The sequence below is a fragment of the Falco cherrug genome, chromosome 18 (genome assembly GCF_023634085.1).
Source record: "Falco cherrug isolate bFalChe1 chromosome 18, bFalChe1.pri, whole genome shotgun sequence".
NCBI classification, from domain to species: domain Eukaryota; kingdom Metazoa; phylum Chordata; class Aves; order Falconiformes; family Falconidae; genus Falco; species Falco cherrug.
In genome coordinates this window covers 6771650-6794355 of record NC_073714.1, presented here as the reverse complement: position 1 = coordinate 6794355, position 22706 = coordinate 6771650, and the positions used below count along the sequence as shown (strand labels likewise).

Below are 22706 nucleotides of genomic sequence, written 5' to 3'. Positions count from 1 at the left end.
CTTCCCCTCTGTCTCACATGGCATGTCTTGTCCCGCATGATACCTCTGCGTGTTTAATCCCTCCAGGCTCTCAAAACAGCCGCTGATATTGGTGAAACACAATGTGATAGGAGGTTGTGGATTACGCTGAGGCAGACCTGCCGGTTCTCCGTGGGACTAGTGTCTGATCAGCGAAGACTCTGTGTTTGCATTTAAAAATCTGGGCTCGCTGATTAGGCATGATAACGTGGCGTGGTTGCGCCTTGTGTGTTCTTCTGGGCTTGGCAGAAGAAAGCTAATAGTTGACTGAAGCAGAAGGTGCAAAAAATCCCTCCATTTCTGTGAAAGGCTTCGCTGTCAGCGCGACCCAGGCACTGAGCCTGTCTGCCCATCGACCCTCGGCAGGATGGGGAGGACGGCGTTGCCCTTGACCTTGGGGCATATGCTGAGAATAAACATGGTAGGCTGCCCTGAGCCCAGATGCAGCAGGCTCCAGGCGGTGTAAAGATCTTCAGAGTGTTGCAGAACTGTGTTTGGTCTACTTGCCAAATGTATTAAAGACTAATAATTGCAGGCTGCAGTTGGTTGCAATCCGCTGCTTTTGCGGTTTTGGGCCGCAGCCAGGGTCCCCCAGCTAGCTGGTTGCAACCTTGTAGCTTTGAATAGAGAGGTAGGAAATGAGGAAACCTTCGTAGCAAGACTCTTTCTCCCTTTTGCAGTTTTCGGCAGTTGTCTGAATGCTCTTAGATAATGATCCCACAAGTCGCAGGCACAGACACACACTGCTGTGCAAACAGAAATGTTCAATAATCCCTCAAAGCTGACCGGTTCGATCGCCGCTGGTCCTGGCGTTTGACGCGAGTGCGTTGCTGCTGTTTAACTTCTTGGTCATTGCCTTGATGTTGGTCCTTGAGGGAGAGACCCAGACCAGCGTTACACCTGGCTGGTGTGACCGTGCCAGTTACCTTCCATGCCTCTCCCCCTCCCAGTTATGGCTTCTATAAAACCAAATCTTTCTTTCCAGCCTTTGTAAAAATCTCCTTTTTGTATCCATAAATGGACGTCAGGATCGGACGATACTGGGGACTGGCGTTTTCAGTAGGGCGCTGAGTTCCAAAACTTGATCACCCCTCCGTAGGGTCCGCAGTCTTTGCTCCACTGGGCACTCCAAATGGAAAAAAAAGGTCCCACGTCTTGGCTTTTTACAGGCTGAAGTGGGAACGTGCTAAGGGCTCTGCGGCAGGTATTTTAATGATTTGTTGCTTCTCATGCAAGGGGACTCCTTAAAGGTCAGTGTGTTCCTTTTGCTGGAAGAGGATCTTGCAAAAACTTGCAGTTGTTTGCCCAGCCCCAGGCCGTCTGCTTAGCTGCAGGGCGGGCGTTATTACCTTCCCACCCTCTGGCTATTTCAAATTGGGCTTGCCCAAATTAAAATAAATAAAACCAACCCGACAGAAAAGCCTCAAACACAACAAACACTTAACGTGTTACGGTCTTCCCTCACGGAAGTCTGACTTCAGCCCCTCATTGCTGCCAGTATTAAAGGGTCTGTCATGCAGCAGACACGCGTTAAAGGGTCACTAAAGGATTCAGACAGCTGCCGCCTTCGTTCCTACTTACACTGTGTCTTGCAAACTAACCTCTGGCTTCTCCTCTGCTCTGGTGTTTCGCACATTTGGAAAGGAAAACCTGAGGTAGCTGTTGAGAGTCTCATACCGGGCCTCGAGGCTCCGTTGCCCCAACGCCTTGTGTCACAGACCGAGTCGGTTGCCTCCAACAGAACAGGTTGGTGCGGTGGGAGGGTGCTGGGGGGCAGGGGCGCGTCGTACCGGCGCGGGCTGTGTAAGTCCGAAAGCGCTGTCCGCTTCAGCATGAGCATCTGCTTTTCCCACCAGTGTAAACTGGGCTTGCTTGTGTGTCTTGTGAGTGCGTGCTGCATGGTTCCTTGAAGGTCACTGTTGCTTGTCTCCTGGCAAAGAAGGGTACGGTGTTCCCTCAGCCCACCCTTACAGATCCGTAGGGGCCGGAGTGTCGCTCCGATGAAGTGCTTCTGGAATCTGCAGCAGTCACTGGCTTGTCTGTTCCATTGGGGCACGGTAGTAAACAATTCCTGTCCCTTTCTGACTGCAGAGGCCTTGGTCTGGCCAATTCTGCAGCAGATAGACTGGTCCTCTTTTCAGAGGTCTCTCGTGGAACAGGCAGAGACTCCCTGGAAATCTCTCCCCGCACTCCCCTTCTCTGCCCCTGCTTTAACCTGTCACTTGTGTGGGTTTTCGTGGTGTTGCTCAGCGTTGGAGGGCAGTTAGCCCCGGAGGATGCTAAACGTGTTGCTGAGGGTGTTGGGAATCCCTCTGCCCTCGCTGCAGATGTTTTCCATCACCAAACCCGGTAGGTTTTGTGCTGGCTTTGCACCAGAGCTGTGTCTGTACACCGAGCGGACGGGAACGGGAACGTGAGAATGTGAGTTAACAGTGTTTGTGTCCTGTTTAATGCTTCCTCGCGCCTTTGGATGCTAACCTGGACTCAGACTCTCTCACTGGGGAAGACTCTCTGCTTGACTGTTCCCTGCTTTCTAATCCTGCCGCTGACCTCTTGGATGAGTTTGCTCCCGTAGCTTTCGCAGCTCAGCCTCACAAAGGTAAATGTCCCTTTGCCTCTAACACCCCATCCGTCCTGGAACGTGGTCTGTAGCTGTCGTGAAGTGAAGGTGATACCAGTTAACACAAGCAGATGCTCTCACCTGTCTGCTGGAGGTGGTTGGTTGGGGTTTTTTTTTTGTTGTTGTTGTTTTTGTTCCCCACCCCCCAAGTCATTGTTTTGGGTTTTTCTTCCAAGCTGGTGAAACTTGGAATCTACATTGAAGTACTAAGGTAAAAATATATAGATAAAAGTATTCGGCTGGACTGTAAAGACAAGGTTTGTCAAGACGGGTGGCATCTTCCATGAAGCAGGGGCACAGCAGAAGGGAGAGGGCTTTTGTGTGCAACCCTTCCGCAGGTTTGTAAGTGAACACGCTCCAGTTTTGCTTTTTGCACGTGGGATTTAACACCTGATTTTATGCTGCATTATTGACTCCGGAAGGGAGCCTGATAATTGTCCAGACCGGTGTCACAGGCTTTGGAAACAAAAAGAATTTCATTTTTTTTTTTTTTTTGGTTTGTTAAGAGTTAGCGTCCAAGGCATGTGACAGCTCTTTCAGATCTAGAGAATGTTTTACTCTTCAGAGGTTATCAGGAGAAGGTTCTTGAGTCAAACTGCAGTGTCACAACAAATAGGAATGAAAGTCTCTAAGTGCAATATCCAACTGGAAAATGGAACAGTTTCATAGTAACACAAAAAAGCGGAGCTGAAGAAAAGCAGAGCGTGTGTGGTAACTCCTCCGAGCTGCAGATCAGCCCTGGCAGTACATCAGTAGTGGAGCTTGAGCGGAATTGTGGAAACACTCTTTGGGGACCGGAGTTCTGTTCTCTTTCCGTTGAGTAGAGCACCCTGGGGAGCTGGCTCCTAACTGAGGTGGCTCCCCTCCCCCCGCCCTCCCCCGCCAGGGTGCAGAGCATCCCACTGAAACCTGGGCCCTCTCCGTGCGGTGTGGCTGGAGCAGCGGCACCGCGGTAGTTTGAAGAGCTGTGGGCTGGAGTGCAACTTGCACGGTGTGGGCTGACGTGGTTGTGACTGGCAGCAATGTCCCCTGGCAGCAATGCCAGGTGTTAGCGGGTGACTCGCACGAGCAAAGGTTGCAGTGAGTATCGGGTAGCGCCCGCCCACCCAGGTGGGAGCGAAGACCAGAACTTCTGTGCTATTTGCCGCTGTGAAAAGCGAGGCCCAGGGCACAAACCCGAACTACTGGGTGCCCCTTGACGGTGGGTTTTGCTTAGCTTATTTGGTAAGTATCCCTATAGCAACAGAAAACGGTCTGTCCTCAGAGGAATCGCAGTAAAAACAGTCTGGAATCAATTTTTACACTTGATGGCACCTCAAAATGAGTTTGTGTTTTTCATAGAGCTTTTGGGTTTAAACAAGCAGTTGTTCTAATTGCTCGCTGCTATAATACAGTTCCATGCCACTTTATTTTGAGTAAATGGCTTGAAATGTGTGTCGAGCAGTTATTACTCCATGTCTGGAACATAGCAAAGCCAAAACATTATCGGTGTGACTTAATGAGAAAATGAATTAACAGACTCCTGCATGACTTCTCCCAGGCTGCCCTGCTGTTCCCTCTGGGATGAGAACGGCTCGCATTTGATGAGGAAAGTGAGACTTCTCTTAGCAGCAGGGAGGAGAAAAATATTAAAATCTTCCCAAACTCATTTATGGCTTGTTTTCAGACACTGCTTTTACAGCTCTGGGTGCGGTCACTAACTGTACATCTGTCTCAATCTTTTTTTTTTTTTTTGTTTATCCTGGCTTTGGTGATGTAAAGCACCTTTGGGGCAGATGCTGCTGTCCGTGGGTATAATCAGCCTGTGGAACTGCAGCGCCGCAAGTTAGCGGTGGGACCAAGGGAATGAAAAAGCAGCCGTGGTCTGAGCATGGAATGATGCTCCAGCCATGCCATAGCATCCTTTCACTTGTCCTTTGCTTTTTTCTGGCCTCTGAATTTTTGCTCAGCCTTCAAATTGGCATTTGCCGAATACAGCACCAAGCTGCACGTGTGCGAGAGGGGAGAATTTTTCTGCTTGTGGTGATAGATAGTCACCGAGGTGAGCTCAAAAGCTTTTAAAGGAGTTTTGCCTGAGTAGGGAGACTTGCCAGCCTTTCCCTCCTCCTAGGAAAGATAGTCCACAAGTGGGCAGTGCTCCTTCAGGAGCTTCTTGTCCAGCGGACTTCAGAGCCATGAGCAATTGCACGTGTAACTGAAGTGAAATGGAAATAGGATGCCTGCAAAGGCTCCCAGGTAGGTTGAGAAGAGCCACAAACAGGTAACTCCAGATGCAGAATGATGATGAGATGAGACTTTCCATTAATCTGTGTCTTTGATGCTTTGCAGGCTGGTCTCTGATAAAATTTGTGGGTGTGTTTTTCTGGGTCTGATCCTCCAGAGGACACTGTATTTCCACAAGTGGTTTCTTGCATCATCTCACCCCAAACGTGTTAGCTTATTTGTCATCTTTAGGTAAAGCGCTTTTGTTCTTGGTAGGAGTCAAACAGGAACGTTCCTGTTCCTTGGAAACCATCGACTTGTACGTGTCCTTGCTGGCTTTCAGAAATGTGGCCTAGCTTTTGGACCATATTTCTGGTCCAGCTTTTGGACCAGCTTTTAGAAGGTATTTTAGGTGTCCGAAGTAACAAGTGTAGTGATGCACAGCGAGTATGAAAGTCTCTAAAGGGACGTAATTGCCTGATAAGGCAGATAGATGTCTCCTCTACTGGGGAGATTGTTGAAAGTGCCTCCTGCCAGGTGTCTAACTGTGGCTGACGTGGTTTGAAATCAATGGACTTCTGTGCCAGAACTGCTCTAGGGACCTTTAAAAAAAAAAAATCATCTCTCTCAGTATCTAGTTATGTCTTCAGGCATCAAAACACCTTGGAAATCTGACTTCATACTGCACTTTTTCCTTTATTGCTCTGGGTGAAAGCTCAGGGGTTTTGTCTCACGCAGATGACTGGAATTTCTTCTGTGGTTTTTTTGTTTTTTTCCCCAGCCCTTTTCTTCTCCCTGTGCATGAGAGCTGGTAGCGGGAGAGCCAGATTGCGCTCTTAAACTGTACTAATATCTGACAGCCGCTGGACGATGGCAAGGAATACCTCTGGTCCTCGGGAGCTTAAGCTGCAGGCTTTTACCACGGCTTTGAACTACACCAGTTGTTAAGCCTTCAGATCGGCTGAATTTTATTTTGGTTCTCATGACTTGGCTTGCTTTTTGGTTTGTTTTGGTTGGTTTTTTTTCCCCTCTCCACTTCTGTATTTAATTGGCTCTCTTACTTACCTTCTTTTACCAAAGACTTACCAACTTTATTTCACCTTTGAAATGAAACTCCTGTTTCTAAACCCTGTCTCAGAAAACATAAAGATGTTCTAACACTTCTTAGCAATTCTAACCAGCCTTCTCTGCTATCTTTGCTTCTTTACCTCTGTTTCTCCTTTACGCTGCAGAAGATACTAACCTGATATCAGGCTTTGATGCTCCTGAGGGCTCTGAAAAAGTGACAGAAGATGAGTTTGACCCAATTCCAGTGTTGATATCCAAAAATTCACAAGGTAAGCCAGGATGTGGGGGTGAAAAAGGGAAGGAAAAAAAGAAAACAATTAACATAAATTAGTTCTGGGGCAATGGTGCTGCAGCACACGTGAACTAGTTCAAATTGTAAACTGTAAGGTGCTATCACCGTAGTATTTAGTGAGCTTAGTTGTTCTCTGACTTGCATTGGCCTTGAAATTTCTCTAGATTCTCTCTGTTTGTGAGAAGATTGCATGTCCAAAAAGATAATAGAGGCGTGCAAGTATCTTTAGGTCCCGTGAAGAAATTCCTACCAGCCTGCCAGGCAGGGCGCACACATACCTCTGCGTTCCTCGATGTTCCTATTTACTGTTCAAGCCAGTGAAAGAAGGTCCTTCGACTTTTAAGTTAACCTGGCGTGAGGCACAAGAAAGGGAGACTATGATAATCCTTTATAACTCTGAAACTCCTGCTAAAAGAGAGTTTTTTCACTTCTGACTGATGTCTTTCAAAGGTGCTTGTGGGAACTGAGTGTGAGAAGTTGGGTGGACCGGTACCCACGCCCTTTGAAGGGCTTTGAGCAGTCAGAGTCCTTAGGACAGAAACTGGAAAGTGTTTCGTTTTTACAGCGTGCCCGTCACCTAGATCACATCAACGTGATCTTTGCCAACAGTTTCAGCCTTGTTTGGGCTCAGTGTAAGAAGCAGCATTTCATTAAGAGACATAGAATAGTGCTGCGTTTTGTAAGTCTTGCAGGGACAGAAGTAGGCAGCCTTTTGCAGTCTGGTCAGTCAAGTAGGTCTTCTCTCTGCAGTCACGCTGTTGAAAAGTTTTAGTTACAGCTTTTTATACGCTAGCGTAGGTTTAAAGGCATATTCCAGGGCTCCCTTTCGTGTGTTTTTTTTTTTTTTTTTTTCTTTTTGGTTTGGTTTTTCTTATTTCCCTAACTCCCACTTTTGTTCATGGCAGGAATGTGCTGTATGCCTGCTCTGCATCTAATGCTAGCTTTCAAAGACTGATGCTCATTAGTAAAAGTTCTGAGACCTTAGAAAATCTGCTCCTGCTGAAAATGAGAGAAGATTTCTAGCCAAGCTGGGCCAAGATAGCCTACCTTGAGTAAAGAGGAGCATCTTCCCTTCAGTGTCAAAGTACCAGTTCTAGGAAGCCACGTGGTAGCTCCATTCTCCTTGAAGTAGCTGCCAGCTCAGAGGTGCTCTTAAAACAGCAACTAATTTTCAAGATTTAAAACTTAGAATAGTTCTTTTTATAGGTTGTGGGGGCTCTTGTAACTGCTTTATAGTGCCTTTAGTAAGGACAGAATTCTGCAGCTCGGTTGTAAACCTTGGGGAAAAGAAATGGTTTGTAGAGGCTTGTTGGCTGCGGTGATGTTTTCCCGTGCAAGCCTAGCGAGCTGGGGTTGGGGGGTGGGGAGAGGGTGGAAGAGCAAGCAGGGGATGTTGTTGCTATCGTGATGCAAGTAATGAGAAGAGCTTGAGCAAACTTTCTGTTTTGCTTTTGAATTTTTCTTTTCTTTTCTTGCTTGATCTTGAACATCTGAAACTGTCGCGTGTGTGTGTCCTGTTCAATACTGAATTCCTATCTCTCACACTTTCAGGTGGGCATTCTAGAAACAACAGTGGAAGCTCTGAGTCCAGTCTTCCCAACATAGCCAGGTCTTTACTGCTGGTGGATCAGCTCATAGACCTGTAGCAGTGACACAGTAGCAGACGCAGTTTCTGTAACGTACCTAATCCTCCGTTTTCATTTCCAGAAGAGTTACCTTCAGTTGTGGTTCTTTTGGGCTTTTTTTTTTTTTTTTCCTCCCCTTTAAAAGAAAAACAAAGCTGCCAACAGGAGACAGTCGCCCACCTTTCTCCCCATCTTCCCATGCCCTGGGAAAGATTCTGTCTCAGTTCTCCAGGTAGTCCTCTCTACAGCTGGTAAAAAAACAAAACAAAACAAAAACAAACAAACAAAAAAAACCTGTTATGGTTCCGTCTGCACCGTCCTTAGCCACCCCGCTGAGATGTACACATGGCACCGTGGAAAGCCTAACTGTAAATGAATTAGATAATTGTAGCTGATGTATGATCCCTGCGTACAACAGACTCCTTTCGCCTTAGAGTAGTGCGTGAACAACTGTGTTTCAATCTTTGCGTTTGTGTTTTTGGGTTTGGTTTTTGTTTTCTTCCTGTTTTCTGATGACTGGGCAGGAGGAAGGGGCCAGGTGAGCTCGGTAGGGACGTCCCTCTCCTGCAGATCGCGGGTTAGGGCAGCTGATGTTTCCAAATTGCTAGTATATGCTTCAGAGGAGGAGAAGGCACCGAATTCCCCTGAAGCTGTCTGGCCTAGTACCTCTGGTGATGGTGCATATGAAGAGAGTTTTCCGGACTGCCCCCAGCTAATGGTTTGCTGTTTAACAATCCTGCTTGTGAGTGAACTGCGCTTCTTTGGGGGAGGGGAGGAAAAAAAAAAAAAAAACCCTAACAAAAAAAACCCCAGATTGTTAAAGCTGCAAAAATGACCCTAAGTGAAATATAACAAGGTTTTGAACCAAATACATGTGAGTATGGCTGTGACGAGCATTTTGTCGAACTTTTTTGGATGAAAAGGGCATTGCAGCAGCAGCAGATGTATTTTCTGTGACAACTTTTCTGTGTTTGACTGGAGAGAAAGAAAAAAAAAAAAAAAAGAAAATCCCCCCAACCTACTGTAAATTGTGTATGAAACAAATTGTTCTACGGTTGTCTGTCTTATTTTTAATCATGGTTTTAGTCAAGCATCTGGTATCTGTTCTGGGTTCCCCGTTTTCTCTTGTAACTGCATATAGTGCAAACCAGTAAGTATGGAACCATTTGTTTCAGTAGACAAAGATTACCGTGGACTTTACTCCACTTGTTCTTTGTGGAACAAGCATGCACTCGGTTCAGACGGTTTGAAATAAGTGCTGCTACAACTTGATGGGTTTTACCTTTTCTTTTTCCCTTCACATGCTTAGTTTGTCAACTGGCTGGATACGCTAAACTTGTTTTCATTGGCTTATGGTCATGAAGTCCAGAATTTCTATCTTGTATTTGAAAGCTCTTTCTGAACAGAAGGACTCTTCCTCTGTAGTGGAATAATTAATAGCTTACTGCTAACCTTGTGTATGTGTATGTAGCTGTATTAGTAAAAGTGCAGTTTCCCACGTGCGAAAGTATGAACGACTGAAATATGTATGTACTGACCTCTCGCTGAGAAGGAAAGAAATCAAAGTTTGTGACGACTCCTTTCCTATCTCCAGTCTCTCTGCTGTTCCCCTCCCGACACTTAGTTTAACAAATTCTGTAAATAGAACTACCATCGATTGTGTCTGCTCTACATTACTCTTCTTTTAAAACCTACACTTAATAATAAAAGTATTGCTTAAGTGTGTTGTATCATTACATGTGTATACTGCACTTTCCAAGAGAAGCTTTACATGAGAACTATGGAAATGACCTTAGTAAAATTGTGGATAGAACTTTATTATTTTTTTGTTTTATATTCCTAAAGCACAGGCAAGCTGGACTGGAAAACATGAAGACGCTATAGATAGAAAGTTATTGTATAGTCAGATACTGAGATTATATGAAAAGAGAATGGATTTTAAAAAGTAACCATCTACTGTATATTAGAAACAAAGATTTCTGTGAATTAAAGTACTTTTAAAGAATGTTTAAGATTTTAAATCTAATGGCGCTTGTTCAAGGGTTCTGGAAAAAATTATAAATGCACTGGGTTGTTAATAATGCTATTAAATAAGCAGATGTGAATGTTTATTTTATTGCTTTTTCAAGTAGCTATTCATGGATCTGGGTGGGAAATACGATACAATGGAAGCGTACATTTTTAGACACGTCTATTATCTAGACCGCCTTCATCAGAAAATACTCGCCACTTACTTGCGGAATGAATGGAAAATGTGAGGGAGATGAAATGAGCGGGTAATTGGGGATTAATCTCCAAAAAATGTGACTGTCCTATGGGCGTTACGTTCGCGTTGGTATGCTGCTTGGGCGTTGAAAGGGTTTGTGTGAAAGCTGCTGCTCTGAAGGAGGAAATGGAACTTCCAGCCAGTGTCTTCACGGGAGGTGTTTGGTACCCAGTGTTCCCCAAACGGCCTAAGAATGATTCCCTCTATGGCTCGGGCTGGAGGAGAGGCTTCTGTCCCCTTTCAAGGGTTGTAGGGTCAGGTGGTGTTACGTAGCAGTAAAACCTGCAGTCGGCAACATCACAGCGGGGTCCTTCCCCTCTCTGCCCCGGGTGTCATGTCAGGGTGGCAGAGGAGTCTTTCTGCCCTAGGAGGCTGAAGCTCGTAGTAGCGTTCTTGGCTTTTGCTTCTTTTGATAGATACTACAAATGCAACCCCAGCGCGCAGAGCAGTTTTCTTTCAAGTCAAGGTTGTGCTCTGGGTGCCAGGGTAGACTCTGGTTTGGGGCACCAAGGTGTTCAAAGGAATGGTTGGAAGTCAGATGTGGGTTCTGGTTTACTCAGGGGGCTTGGTTTTCCACCTGCCCCCTGCTTTGAGAGTCTTCACAGTTTACCGGGATGAGCACAAGCATCACACCCACAATTCAGAGACCAGCAAATTTATGTGATTTCTGGCAATATCCACCGCGTTGGGAGCATCTGTCCCAAAACTAGGAGGTGCGGCTTCCTGAATTTGGGCTGTCCGAGTCCTTGGCGGGTTCCCTGGGGCTCGGCCGAGTATGAAGGACTTGCACAGTGCCTGCAGCCCCAGCCAGCCTGCTGGAGAAGTCTGAGATGGGTGGAAGAATCTTGGCACTGGTGGCGTTGTGGCGGACCACCTGCGTCCTCTAAGAGCCTGTTCGTCGCAAGCTTGAGTGAATCTCTGTATAGAGCAAAATTATTTATAGAGGGAGCTTCTTGTAAATGAATGATGATGGCATTCTTCAGCTTGAAGGTTTGCAGGATATTGCCCCTAGTGACTTTCTGAAACCACCTTATTTAAAAACTTTCATTGTAATAACAGGTTTTTTAGACTAAATTCAGCTGCGATCCGGAACGAAGACAGAGTTCAGCAAGTTTTGGGGTATCCATGCAAACATGATGTGGAGCGTGGGGGTCTCTGACTACAGAAAGCATCACCAAGCACACAGCGTGCTGCAGTAGCACCTGAAGCGTGTGCATGCCTGCCTGGAGCGAGTGACTGTCTTTAGCCAGTGCGTTTACTAGTCCAGGAGCTCTCATGGGAGTCAGAGTTGGGGAGTAGCTGGCACAGATGTGGGGGAAGCGTGAATGTGACATGACGGAGTGCTCTGAGCGAGGCTTAGCGGTTAACTCGGTTACCGGTAGTTGGGTGAGGCTAGCTCCTGTGACTTCTCTTTGAGGCGTGTGGGTGCTGCACATCGAAACTGCATCACTCCAGCAGGAAACGTAGACTGGGGGGGGGATGGATGGAAAAAAGGGAATTTCTTTGTGTTTATTTTTCGTTCCCTGTGTAGTCCGTTTCCGTAACTGAAAGAAGCTGTGCTCTGGGGACAGGCATGCCTATGTACAGGAGTGCCGGCTCCGCGCACAGCATCAGATCTGTTTGTTCTGTGGGAGGAAAGGTGGGTTGCTTGGTAGGGGGTGTTTTAAGGACATTACTGATGGTGTGAGACTTGTTCTCCTGCCCTGCGCGGGAGGGAGTTTAACTCCTAGAAACTTGCCTTGTGCTTTTTTGAGATGGTCGCAGGCTGCGTTGTAAAAATGACTTGCATACGTAACACTTCCCTGTGCACAGGGCAAATGAGGGGAAACCGAACGATGCAGTTAGGCTCCAGCTGGTCAGTCTGTTCATAAACTGCTGGAATGCGGTGCGTGGGGTTGGTGTGTTTAACGCCTGCCCTGTCTCACTTTGCAGGGTGCAAACGACTGTACAAAGTGTGCCAAAACTTGAGCGTTAAATTCCTTGTCTTCTGGAGCTGAAGAACCCTAGATCTGCCCCCAGATCTGCTGCTGTGCAGTGGCTTTGGGTAGAAATGCTGAATTCTGCTGTCCCGGTTGTTGTCCAGTGACACAGTAATGGTCATGCTGACCTTCGGCGTTCTGCTTTGATACCTCCTCGCTGAAAGCACTGTATGAGGGTAGTTCTGTATTTGTTAATTACACTGCTTCTAGGAATGGGAATACAAGGAAAACCGCTACTGTTTCAAGAACGAAGGAATGAGAAATCTCTTGTCCCTTTTTAAATGCCGAACTTGCTTCTTAGTAATTATGCTGACTTTTACCTGCCAGTTACCACGTGTTGAGACCTTCCTGACTTTGGCTTGATGAAATCAGGAGAGTTCCTCGGTGGAAGAGTAGCTGTAGACTCTAGGAATGCCTCAGTCTCCCCTGACTTGCTTGTTCTGGGCTCTGCTCCAGAAATGAGGTCATCATCCTGGTGACCGCCTCCTTGCAGCCCCTTGTCATAGGGAAAGTGAATCTTTTACAGCCTTCGTGTCAGTTATTTCCGTGCTTTGCCACTTCAGTACACAATTTTCCTTTAAAAGGTGGGGGAATTCGATGTGTCAGTGCTGTAACTCGGGCAGATGGTCTTTTTTTCAGGTTGCTTTCTGAATACATGCAGGGTGTGTTCCTGGGGTACCAAGTGATAAGTGGTTTTATGACTAAGGTTCTCCCTGCAGAAAAGGAGCCTGCATACAGTTTATGATTATTTTTTTTTAGTATGTATATCTGACCCTGGAATAAAAAAATACACACAAATGTTGTACAGGGATAGGGAGAAGCCTCATCTGTAAACTCAAGTTTCTGTAAAGGTTTAATGCTGTAAAGCTTGCAGCTGTTAGGAGTGTGCGTGTGTTAAAACCTCAGTGTTAACTGAAAACGTAATGGATGCTTCCTCATGAAGTAACACACAGATCTCGGGAGTCCAGAGGAGGAGGGGACAAAAGAGGCAGCTGCCTGTTGGTGGTGTCCGTCTTGGCATAGGCAGATGTTAGGAAATGCTGCCTCTGCAGAAGAGTCTTCTCTTTTTGCACGAGGGGTTGTGGGTGCTTTGTGTGTTGATTCAAGCAAACCATCTGCCTGCATCTTTTCAGGCCTCTTGCATAGCGGTGCCCTTGGTGTGAACGGGAGCAGAGTGATCGCAGGGAAGGGGCAGGGCTTCGAACAAAAAGGCACTGTCTTAGTTTCATGAGATTTGTCCTTTACCCTCACGCTGTTGCCAGCTCGTGGAGTGACCCTTTTTCTCCTTTACTGTAACACAGAACAAAACTGCCATGCCTTTTCGTGTGGAGCTGTCCCTTGAGTGCTTTGGTCTCGCTGGTCTCTGATCTCGGACCTGCCGAAGCATCCGTCGGCACTGGCAGACTTAAATTCTCTGTCGTGCTAAAAGTTATGCAGCGTGTGCCTCTGAAACGTTCATCTGCAAAGCCTGTAGCTATGGCTGCTGATGGGCGCGCAGTGACCTTGTCTCGTTAGCTCTAACCTGACCTTTCTGCAAAGCGGGGTGGGGTTTTGTGCTTTGATTGCCCACGTCAGTGTCTAAACGTAGCTCGGACCTCTTAACGTACGAGATTAACAACTGTGAGAGGAGCTGTCTAAGCCACGGTCTAGTTAAACGTGCACCCAGGTGTTAGCTACAGTAAAATGCTGGCATGAGGTTGTATTTCTTGTCGTGATGCTGCCATAGCTCCTTCTGGGACTGTCCCTTCGCTTTCTGTCAAAGGAAACAAACTGAGGCAGCCCAAGAATGCGGGAAAGAAAAGGTGCCTGGGATCAGTTTCTGCGGGATGGTGTCTGGAAAACAGGTCTTCGTCCTTCAGCATCAGAAAAATAGAACATGGGAGTGTAGATAGTGCTCGTCTCTTGTCTGTAAATCCCCAAACTTCTCAGGTAGCCCATTGTGCTTTACTATTGTGGTGCCCATTTTCATTGGTTTCAATTTATCAGGGCCCTTCTCTTCGTGCTGTATTGCCTTGCAGCTTTGACTGAAACCAGCTCCTAACTGAAGGCCGGAACAAGCATCGCTTCATGTTTTTCCTCCCAGAGTAATTCACAGCTCCTATACTGGCCTCGGCAAGGGAGAAAACGGCTTCCAAGTGTCTGGTGCCCCTCTCGTTTATGATGGGCAGAGAGAGCATTAGAGAAAGTAATTTTTCTGAAAATAGAGCGTTCTGCCTATCATAGAACGCCTCCAAGTTCAGAGACGCATGCTGCTCCTGTCCTGAGCAAACAGGCTTCTGTCCTGTCAACCCTCCTCTTGCTCTGTCATAAATGTCACCACTTACATGGACGTAGACGCCTACTAACGCAAGTAACTTTAAAGAGAAAAATCTGAGCCAGTGACTTGTTTGTGCTGTTCTTGTGAAAAGCAGGCCGTTGGTTTGCATTGGCATAGTGTTCACCGTGATAAATGCCTTTTTCCTTTCCTTGTTTTCCTGTATGCTGCATTTCAACGAGGACTGGGTAACTCGGAGGCATTTGCGTGATGTGACAACTGGTCTTGCTCTGCTTCAGCCTGTATTCTCAAAATCTCACAATAATACCTGGTAAATATATAACCAGCCTCCTGGAAGAAAACACCACCGTAGACGTACTGTTCCTGTAATCTGAGATTAGCAGCTAAGGTTAAACCATTGCTGGCAACATAGGCTTCAGGAAAGATAGATAGTATTTTTGTAGAGTAACTTATAAAATGTTCACATATCTACACTGTCTTTATTCAGCAGTGTAATGTATCTAAGTGAATAGTTTCCCAATAAATACAGATTTTGATGCCTAATGAACGACTACTGTGTCTTTAATTGTGAGAAGTGACTGAGAAGGGGTTAACTTGCATGCATCTATAGACTTGATCAAGAAACGGTGCCTTGCAGGCTGCGATGGGTGTGCAAATGTGAACGAGTAACCTGGGCGATGATGCTATTTTGTCACAGCGGGGTGCGTTGGTCAGTGGATACCAAACAACCTCCTTACCCTCCTCATTCGTTCAGCAATTCAGACTGCTTAGTTTTCACGTGCCTTTTTCCTATCCTCTTGCTAACATGAGTCCAATGACATACTCCTAACCCGCCAGTAGTTCTTTGAAGGTAAGATATCTTCTGTTCTGTCTGTGTGAGTTGTAAGGCAAAACCAACCCCATCTTGGGCTCTTGTAACTGGAGGAGGGCAGTCTTCTGTCTTGTTACACTAACACAGAAGCAAGCCAGATCGTTATGTTAGATACCTGATGTGAAGTCATGGTATGGAGCGTTTAAAATCACTTGTCTCGCAGTGGTTTAAAGTAATGCTGCTGTAGTTACCAGGATTCATTAAAAGCTCTATGCTGACCTTCATTCTTTGAAATGTGTGTGTTACTCTAGCAGTTTGTAGGGCATCCCTGTGTATTTTACATGCCCGAGTGTAATTCCACGTATCCGTGGGATGGCTGACAGAAGTAGAGGCTATGCCAAGCTATAGATCTGCTTGTAGGGCAGTCAGTAAGCAACAGTGTAGAATGAAATGACAAAACTTGCCTGTTTGCTGGAGCTTCACCCCAGGCAGCAGTGTTGAGAAGCAGGAACCTCTCCTATGGTGGTCGTCATTGTGGGTGGCAGAGAAAACCTTGTGGAGTGGTGCTGGGAGTGCTGGATGTGCCCATTCGTGTGTCAAACATCTTCCATCTCGGAAAACCGGTGCTTGTGGTGTCCCCAAGCTGTGAAGCAGTGCTGAGCTGTGTGTCAGTTTGTGTGTCTGTCATAGATACCTTCCCTGGCATTTTTATTTTCTTTTATTTCCCCCCCTCTCCTTCCCATTTTTCATGCGTGATGGTGATTTAAATCTGAACGGCATGATGTTTCTTGTGGAATAAGTACCTTTCGTTCTTATTTACGACTGAGGAGATGGGGCTTGTTGAGTAACGCTCTTCTCTTGCATTTTTAGGTCTGCAGAGGGATCCGGCCCTATTCCCAGTTGTAGCTCTTGGACTCTGTAAAGGACCTTCTGGCAGTGATGGACTTGCTTTGTACAAGGGTCAGTCTGAGATGCTGGCGGTGAAAACACAGCACAACTCAGAGTCAGACTACATAACGAGAGATGGCCCTTCAAGCAACAGCTCCTTCTACAGCAGCGAAGGCGAGGGGACAGACCACGAAGGAGATATCTTGGATTGCAGTGGGTCCAGGCCTTTACTGATGGATTCGGAAGAGGAGGAGGAAACCTGCAAGCTGTGCGCAGGGTTCCTGCAGCCTGCACCCAGGGAAAGACGTGAGGCCTCCAAAGAAGATCCCCACTCCCAGTCTTCCCAGGCTAGAGCAGGGGAGACGCTGTTCCCTGCCTTCCAGTTGCACACCGGGGAGGTTTTTAACGAACCGGATGTTTTTGCCACGGCTCCTTTTCGAAGCTCAAGAAAAGTGCCTGATGAGGTGGATGTCTTTACCAAAGCTCCTTTTATCTCCAAGGGCAACGTGGCTCTTAGACATCCAGAAGAAGCAGATGTGTTTCTGAGAGCCCCTTTCACTAAAAAGAAAAGCGTGGAAGAGTTGACTTCCCACAGTATGGCTAAGGAACCGTTTGCTTCACCCGTTTTCCTAAGTCAAGGAGGTGATGTCCAACACAGAGCTAACCCAATGTTCCCAAGCCTGGATTCGGCAACGCGTGGGTCCATGGCCTCGGCGAGACCTCAGTATCCCTCTGCCGGGTTTACTCAGCTAAGCAATATTCATCCCTCTTCTGTCAGAGCTATGGAGACGCAGGAAAACATCCCTTCTAAAGGTGTGCCGCAAGAGCAGGGCGGCAGTGCCAGTGAGAGAAACCAAGGAGGACACGCGCTGCCCCAGGAGGCCGTGCTGGGCTCTGTGGTTAACAAGCCTTTCCGTCCACAGTCCTTGTCAAAATATTCCCGTCATTACAGCCCAGAAGACGGACAGGGTCTCGAAGCCAAGCCCATAGCTGCTTACAAAGTGGTTTCTCAGACCAACAGGCAGGCCATAGCAGGATCTGTTGCTGTTGCCCCTCTGTCTTCCAGGACTACAGACCTGCCCGGCGGGGATCCGTTTGCTTCAGCACCCTTTCCTTCCAAAGCGGGAAAGCAAAAGCCTTAATCTGCTGTGAGCTCGGAGGTGTGCTTCCCACAGGACCACCTCTCGCACGACCTTGAACCTTTTAGTTGAAATGAATGACATAGCAATATATATATATATATATAAAAAAATTATTATTTTTTTGGTCAGAACTCTATTTGCAGTGATACATAGTTGAACCATTTTAAGTTATGTTAGTTAGTCTGAATGCCTGGATCTCAGGATCTTCATATCCTTTTCAGTTGCTTCTTACCTTCCTCCTCTCACTGTCTTCCCCCCCATTTATTTTTTAGATGCTTTTCCAAACCAGTGATATTCTGTATTTTCTGGTCCTGGCTGGGGAAATGCATTATAAGATGAATGAAAAGGTTTATTAATTACAGAGCAAGTCAAGCCGGACTTGCTAGTGCTCTGGAAATGAAGCGATTACACAGGTTAAAGGGTTATTGCGACTTCTCTCTTATCAGTGGGGGCTTGTCTGTCCCTGCTGCCTGGCAGTGGTGACAGACCTGGCAGCCGCGGCTCCAGAGCCGTTCAGCTGTGTGCGTTTGTAGGTTATAGGCACACGGCGTGGGAGCGGGGCAGGCGATGGCTGGGACCGGGTTTGTGCAGTGCTGCTGTGAGCAGAGCCGTGGCATCGCGCATGCAGCATTTCTTTGCTCGCTGTGACGTGTTAACACGTGGAAGTGCTTCTGCCTGGGGGCCTGTGCTGGAGCCCAGAGGAGTCGGTGGAAGGACCCACAGTGACTTCAGTTGCTTGTTTTGCAAATGCTCAGATGTGTGAACTTCAGCAAAGTGATTTGTCAGGCTGTTATTACTGCTCTTGGTTGGAAAATCGAGTGATTGGGCAGAGCTTTCAGTTTTACTTGCATATTTCCTGTCTGGTTTATGCCAAAGTGTAGGACCCAGAAATCTGCTTATGGTGTTGTGAAGGAGAGAGCCGTGCATTTTTACAGTATTAAAAATACGCCTTATGGAGAAATTTATTATGCAAATAACTCGATAGGTGTCCTGATCTACATACCTCAGTGGTGTAATTCAGCATTGGCTGCAATCTGGTTAGACTGATTTATACTAGCAGAGAGCTTGACTCTGTGTTTGTAAATTCTGCCTTTTGTTTTCCTGTTGAGGATGAACCTAAACAAAATCCATTCACACTCCTTTGGTAATCTTTGCTCTGTTTCTGAAATACTGTGCTTTCTACCATGTTTCCAAAGAGAAAGACAACTTGTTTTTTGTTCGGTCATCGATGTAGTGAATCCCAATATAGCATTTAGAGGAAAAAAAATGCCTGGGCTGGCAGCTGGGCGGAAACAAAGCAGGCTTTGCTTCCTTCTCTTCTCACTAATGTAAGACAGAGATAAGAGTGAAACAAACCTCTCATCTTTATTTCACAAAATGCCTGGTTGCATAAGTTATCTTAGATCTGCTATTTCTGGCCTGCAAAGGCTACTTGTAAGTGTGGACTGGCTTTCAAAACATCCAGTTACAGGGACTCTTTGGGCTCCGGGTCCCTGATGAATCTTTGCTGTGCCATAATCCATCCTCCTAATGGGTGTTGGTGCTGCAGAATGTCTCCCAAGAAAAAAAATTTGATAGTTTTATTTTTAAGGACTTGACATTCATGAAAAAAATCCCCATTTACTCTAGTAGCATCTGGCCAAGTCTCTTAAAAGTCTTGCGGTGGCCACTTCTCAAGGGACTTTGTTCATTGTCATGTGAGCTGGAGCTTGCACTGAGGGCAAAGGACATATTATTTTGCGTTTGGGTGTTTCCTGCAAGTGGCTTTGAGGTCTTTGGTGTTTGCAGGAGACTTGTTGGAGCAATGGGTAGGTTGCTGAGATCAGGGCTGGTTGTACGTAGAGCAGGTTCCTGCCCTGCCTGCTTTCTGATGTGTTTGTACTCAGAGAGAAAGTACTGTGAGTACTGTCGCTCTAAGAAAGGGAAAGATCAGCCGTAGCTCCTCCTGACTCACTGGGGTCACACCTGGGAGAGCTTCTGCCGTCAAAAACAGACTTCAGTCTAGTTTTGCAGGGAAAAAACCTGGCAGGGCCTCCAGTACATAGCTTTGTCCATTGTCCAGATAAGTATTAAAGGAATGCAATAGGCATAGTAAAGATGCACATAAAAGCTGCTTAAACAAAGCAGAACATTGCACAGTCCGGGGCTGACTTGCTGCTGACTTTTAAGCCCGGCAGCATGAGGGGAGGATGGATGGAAAAACCCCTGAATGCTGGGAGCTGACTAGCGAAGCATCTGCAAACAGGAGTTACACCGACTGCTCTGTTTCCTTTCCCCTCCCCGAACTCGGTTCCCCTCCAAAATACCTTCACTTGCAAGAGACGAGCTAAATGTTCTGCTGATTGTGCTAGGTGTGGGGATTGCCTGGGAGAGGGAGAAGCATAGACTTCTTAAGATCTTAAAGCCCTGGAGTGGGGAGGGAGGATACTTGAAAGCAGGGAGGCTGTGTTGGCTTGCACAGCCCAGTTGCTGGTGAATAGTGATCTGCCGAGCCCAGGTCAGGTCAACTTGTGTGGAGCCAGAAACCTGCCCTGCTCTGCTGTGCTCTGCGTTAAGTAATACTGGTGCATACCGGTGGTTTAGGGATTTTTCTATCCTCTTGTCACCACCTCTTGAAAACAGAAGTACTGTAAAGAAATTTCTGGATTTCCCTCGACATATTTTTCCAGCAAAGATGAGGCTGTTGTTTATCGTGTTTTGTTGTCAATTTTCCATTTAAGTATATACCCAAAAGGCGGTTGTTTTTGGTTTAAATATATACCCCCAAATCGGTTGTTGCTGGGCTGGATCAGTGAGAGATGCTGAGAATGACTGGGATAACAAACTGTGAATTCAAGGGATACCGAGGAGACTGGGCACAAGGGCCCAGATTTATTTCAGCACACAGCCTGCATCATGGCCATGCGTGCAGCCAGGAGGCTGAATTTGGCCTCGAGCTATTCAATTTGCTCAGAAAGCTGCTGGAAGGGAGGCCAGGCCTTGGTGGTGCAGGGATGAATCTGTGGAACAGGGAGATGCTTCGCTGGGGTGAGCAGGTACCAATGTATAAGATGACAGTTCAAGGTATTACCTCTGCTAACTGGATTCAGGTTCTCCTTCCTTTCCTTCATGTTACTTGAAAAATTGCTTTTGGACAATTCTGTGAAACTTCTTTCAGTACCACGTCCAGGTCTCACGTAGCTGATGCTGGAGAAGCATTAGCCTGTTCACCTTCATGCTTGGTCTGGAGCCCCTTGCCTCTTGCGTGTGTGTTCGTGTCGGCGAGGCGGAGATGAGCTGCGTGTAGTTCAGACCTTGCTATCCTGCACTGCCAGCCAAGGGAGAAAGGGAAAATGCACCAAGGCGCAGCGAGGTGTGCGGGCTTGTTTACAGCCCTGATTCAGGTCGGGTCAGGCTGAATTTTCAGCTAGCATTTTGGCAGCTTTTATGTTCTTCAAGCACTTTACACAAAGAGCAAGCTAACCGTGACCCAGAAGCTAATGATCCTGCCAGTGTACATCTAGTGCTTAAATGGTTTTAGATTCTCTTTTGGGGAATGGAGGCAGCTTGTTTGTATCTCTGCATGTGACCTATGAAGTAATGGGACTTTCGGTTATGGTCAGAAAACTGAATTTCAGTGCCTGTTAGTCTGATATCCTTCTTGTTTCCAGCCTGTATTCCTCCTAATCCTGTACTACCAGTACTGCAGCTTCAGCATGATGAATTGTAAGTGGAAATTTCGCTTCCATAGTCTCTGAAGCTTACTGGTTTTAACGAATGTGGAAGAATAGCGCTAATTGTTTTCTTTGCCCTGCAGCCGGTGATCGTAATGAAATAAGACCGGTACGGCCTCAATGCAGTGTTCTGAAGTTGGTTTTCTGAACAGAACCACTGGTTTTATCTTTTTTTAAAGCTGTAGTAAAATTCTGTTAACTGCCCTGGGTCCTTGTGCACGGCTAGAGGCCCACAGTTATCGCTGCAGTCCTGCGACAATCGTAGATTCATGCAGGGAAAGGAACTGGTTCTTACCCATTGCCAACTTCAGCTTGAATGCACTTAAAGTCTCTCTTCAAAGTGATTAATCAGAGTTTCTGCATGGGAAAAAAAAAAAAACCAAACCAGCAGTTGGCTTGGCTCTCTGTGCCTCACTGCCATGATGTTTGTACAATGCACGTAACGGGACCAGCTGCCGTGGTGTTAACCTGCGCTTTCCGCAGCCTGCCGCAGTATTTTTGGGGCTGTCCCCATATCTCCTCTCCCTTCCAGCCAGCTCAGCACTAGTCGTACTTGGTTTTAAGTTTACAATCTTGATCTCTGGAAGCCAGCGCACACTTAATCTGTAATGCACACTATGCATGCAACAATAGGTGATACTAAGGTCATAACAGCAAACCCATGTAAGCAATCATGACACACAGCACTTGAAGCATGTCTTCAGTGTGACTTAAGTAAGACTGAGTGAGATCTGTTTAATTGCTGAACTCTCAATCACTCCAAAGTGGTAATCAATTACTTTAACTCAGCTTCCACCAAAGACTCTTGTGTTGGGGAGTTGAATTTTTGTGGGTTCTTGTTCTGTTTTGTTTTCTCATGGTGTTAAATCAAGGCCTTTCAGTACACTAAAAGACCCCAAAGCATTTTTACAGTAGTATCTTGACAGTGAAATCTTGTTCCATTCTGAAACACATTCCTGAAACCTGATCAGCTCTGTTAGTGTTTCTAAAAATAAGCTACAGTCTGTAGTTTCCATTGTAGGTAGGGTAAATACTCTCACACCCACACACCAACTGAGAAGTACTCCCCTGTGAAGTTAGAGGGATAATGATGATCCACTGTTCCCCAATCTCTCCCCTCCAAAGGGAGAAATAATTGCTTGCAGGGGTGGGGAGGACAGGGTGCTTGCTTCGGTGTAGGACGCAGCTGGTAGAGCATCACTGCACGCTGAGTCCAGCAGTGAAAGAAACTCCCTTGTTTCTGCGTGGATGGAGAAGGGGGAGCTGGAAGCGTCTGTGGTCTCCACTAACTGTGACAAACAATCTGTGGCTCCTGTCCTAAGAGCAGTGTTTCATTTGCACTGTGTTGGTTATTAAGGTAATTCTTAGCGGTCTTGGAAGTACCTCTGACTTGCAGATTTGATGGAGTCAAGTTTTGCACTCCGGGTGTGATCATCTGTGTTTCTGGTAATCATGAAGAAACGTTTGAGTTGTAAACTTATGTACATTTTATTAAAACTGTATCTGATTACAATGCATCCTCGCTGCTGTGCTTTCCTTCTCCCCTCCCTGTGTGAAGTATTTTTGCTGGATACAAAGAACTTGGTTTGTAACCAGTTGTTCCTACCAAGGTACTGAACTCTGTCTGTCCCTACTATTTTATCTGGCAGTTGTCAAGTCAAACTGATCTTAACTGCTTTAAGCAGAGGCTTTGAGCAGTGGATATTCCAGTTTACAGGAGAGAAGCCTTCATGTCTAGGGCAATGCTACAGCCACAGGCAGTGCAGAGCTGTTGAGCCCTCCCTGCAAGCCTGGGAGCTGCTGCTGC

The 22706-nt window shown here is 46.5% G+C and overlaps 1 protein-coding gene across 24 annotated transcripts in view; it reads left to right on the top strand.

The window, feature by feature from the left end:
• The window catches only part of AAK1 (AP2 associated kinase 1), an 85498-nt gene extending 63086 nt beyond the window's left edge, over positions 1-22412 (top strand). For 4 of the 24 annotated variants that reach the window (XM_055695961.1, XM_055695957.1, XM_055695958.1 and 1 more), the window contains 4 exons: positions 1663-1764; positions 2507-2617; positions 6073-6177; positions 16027-22412. In XM_055695961.1, coding sequence (XP_055551936.1) covers positions 1663-1764; positions 2507-2617; positions 6073-6177; positions 16027-17186 — 1478 coding nt within the window. In that variant the 3' untranslated portion in view covers positions 17187-22412. The other 20 variants (XM_055695970.1, XM_055695966.1, XM_055695972.1 and 17 more) reach the window with 11 other exon arrangements.
• Positions 22413-22706: the final 294 nt, after the last annotated feature.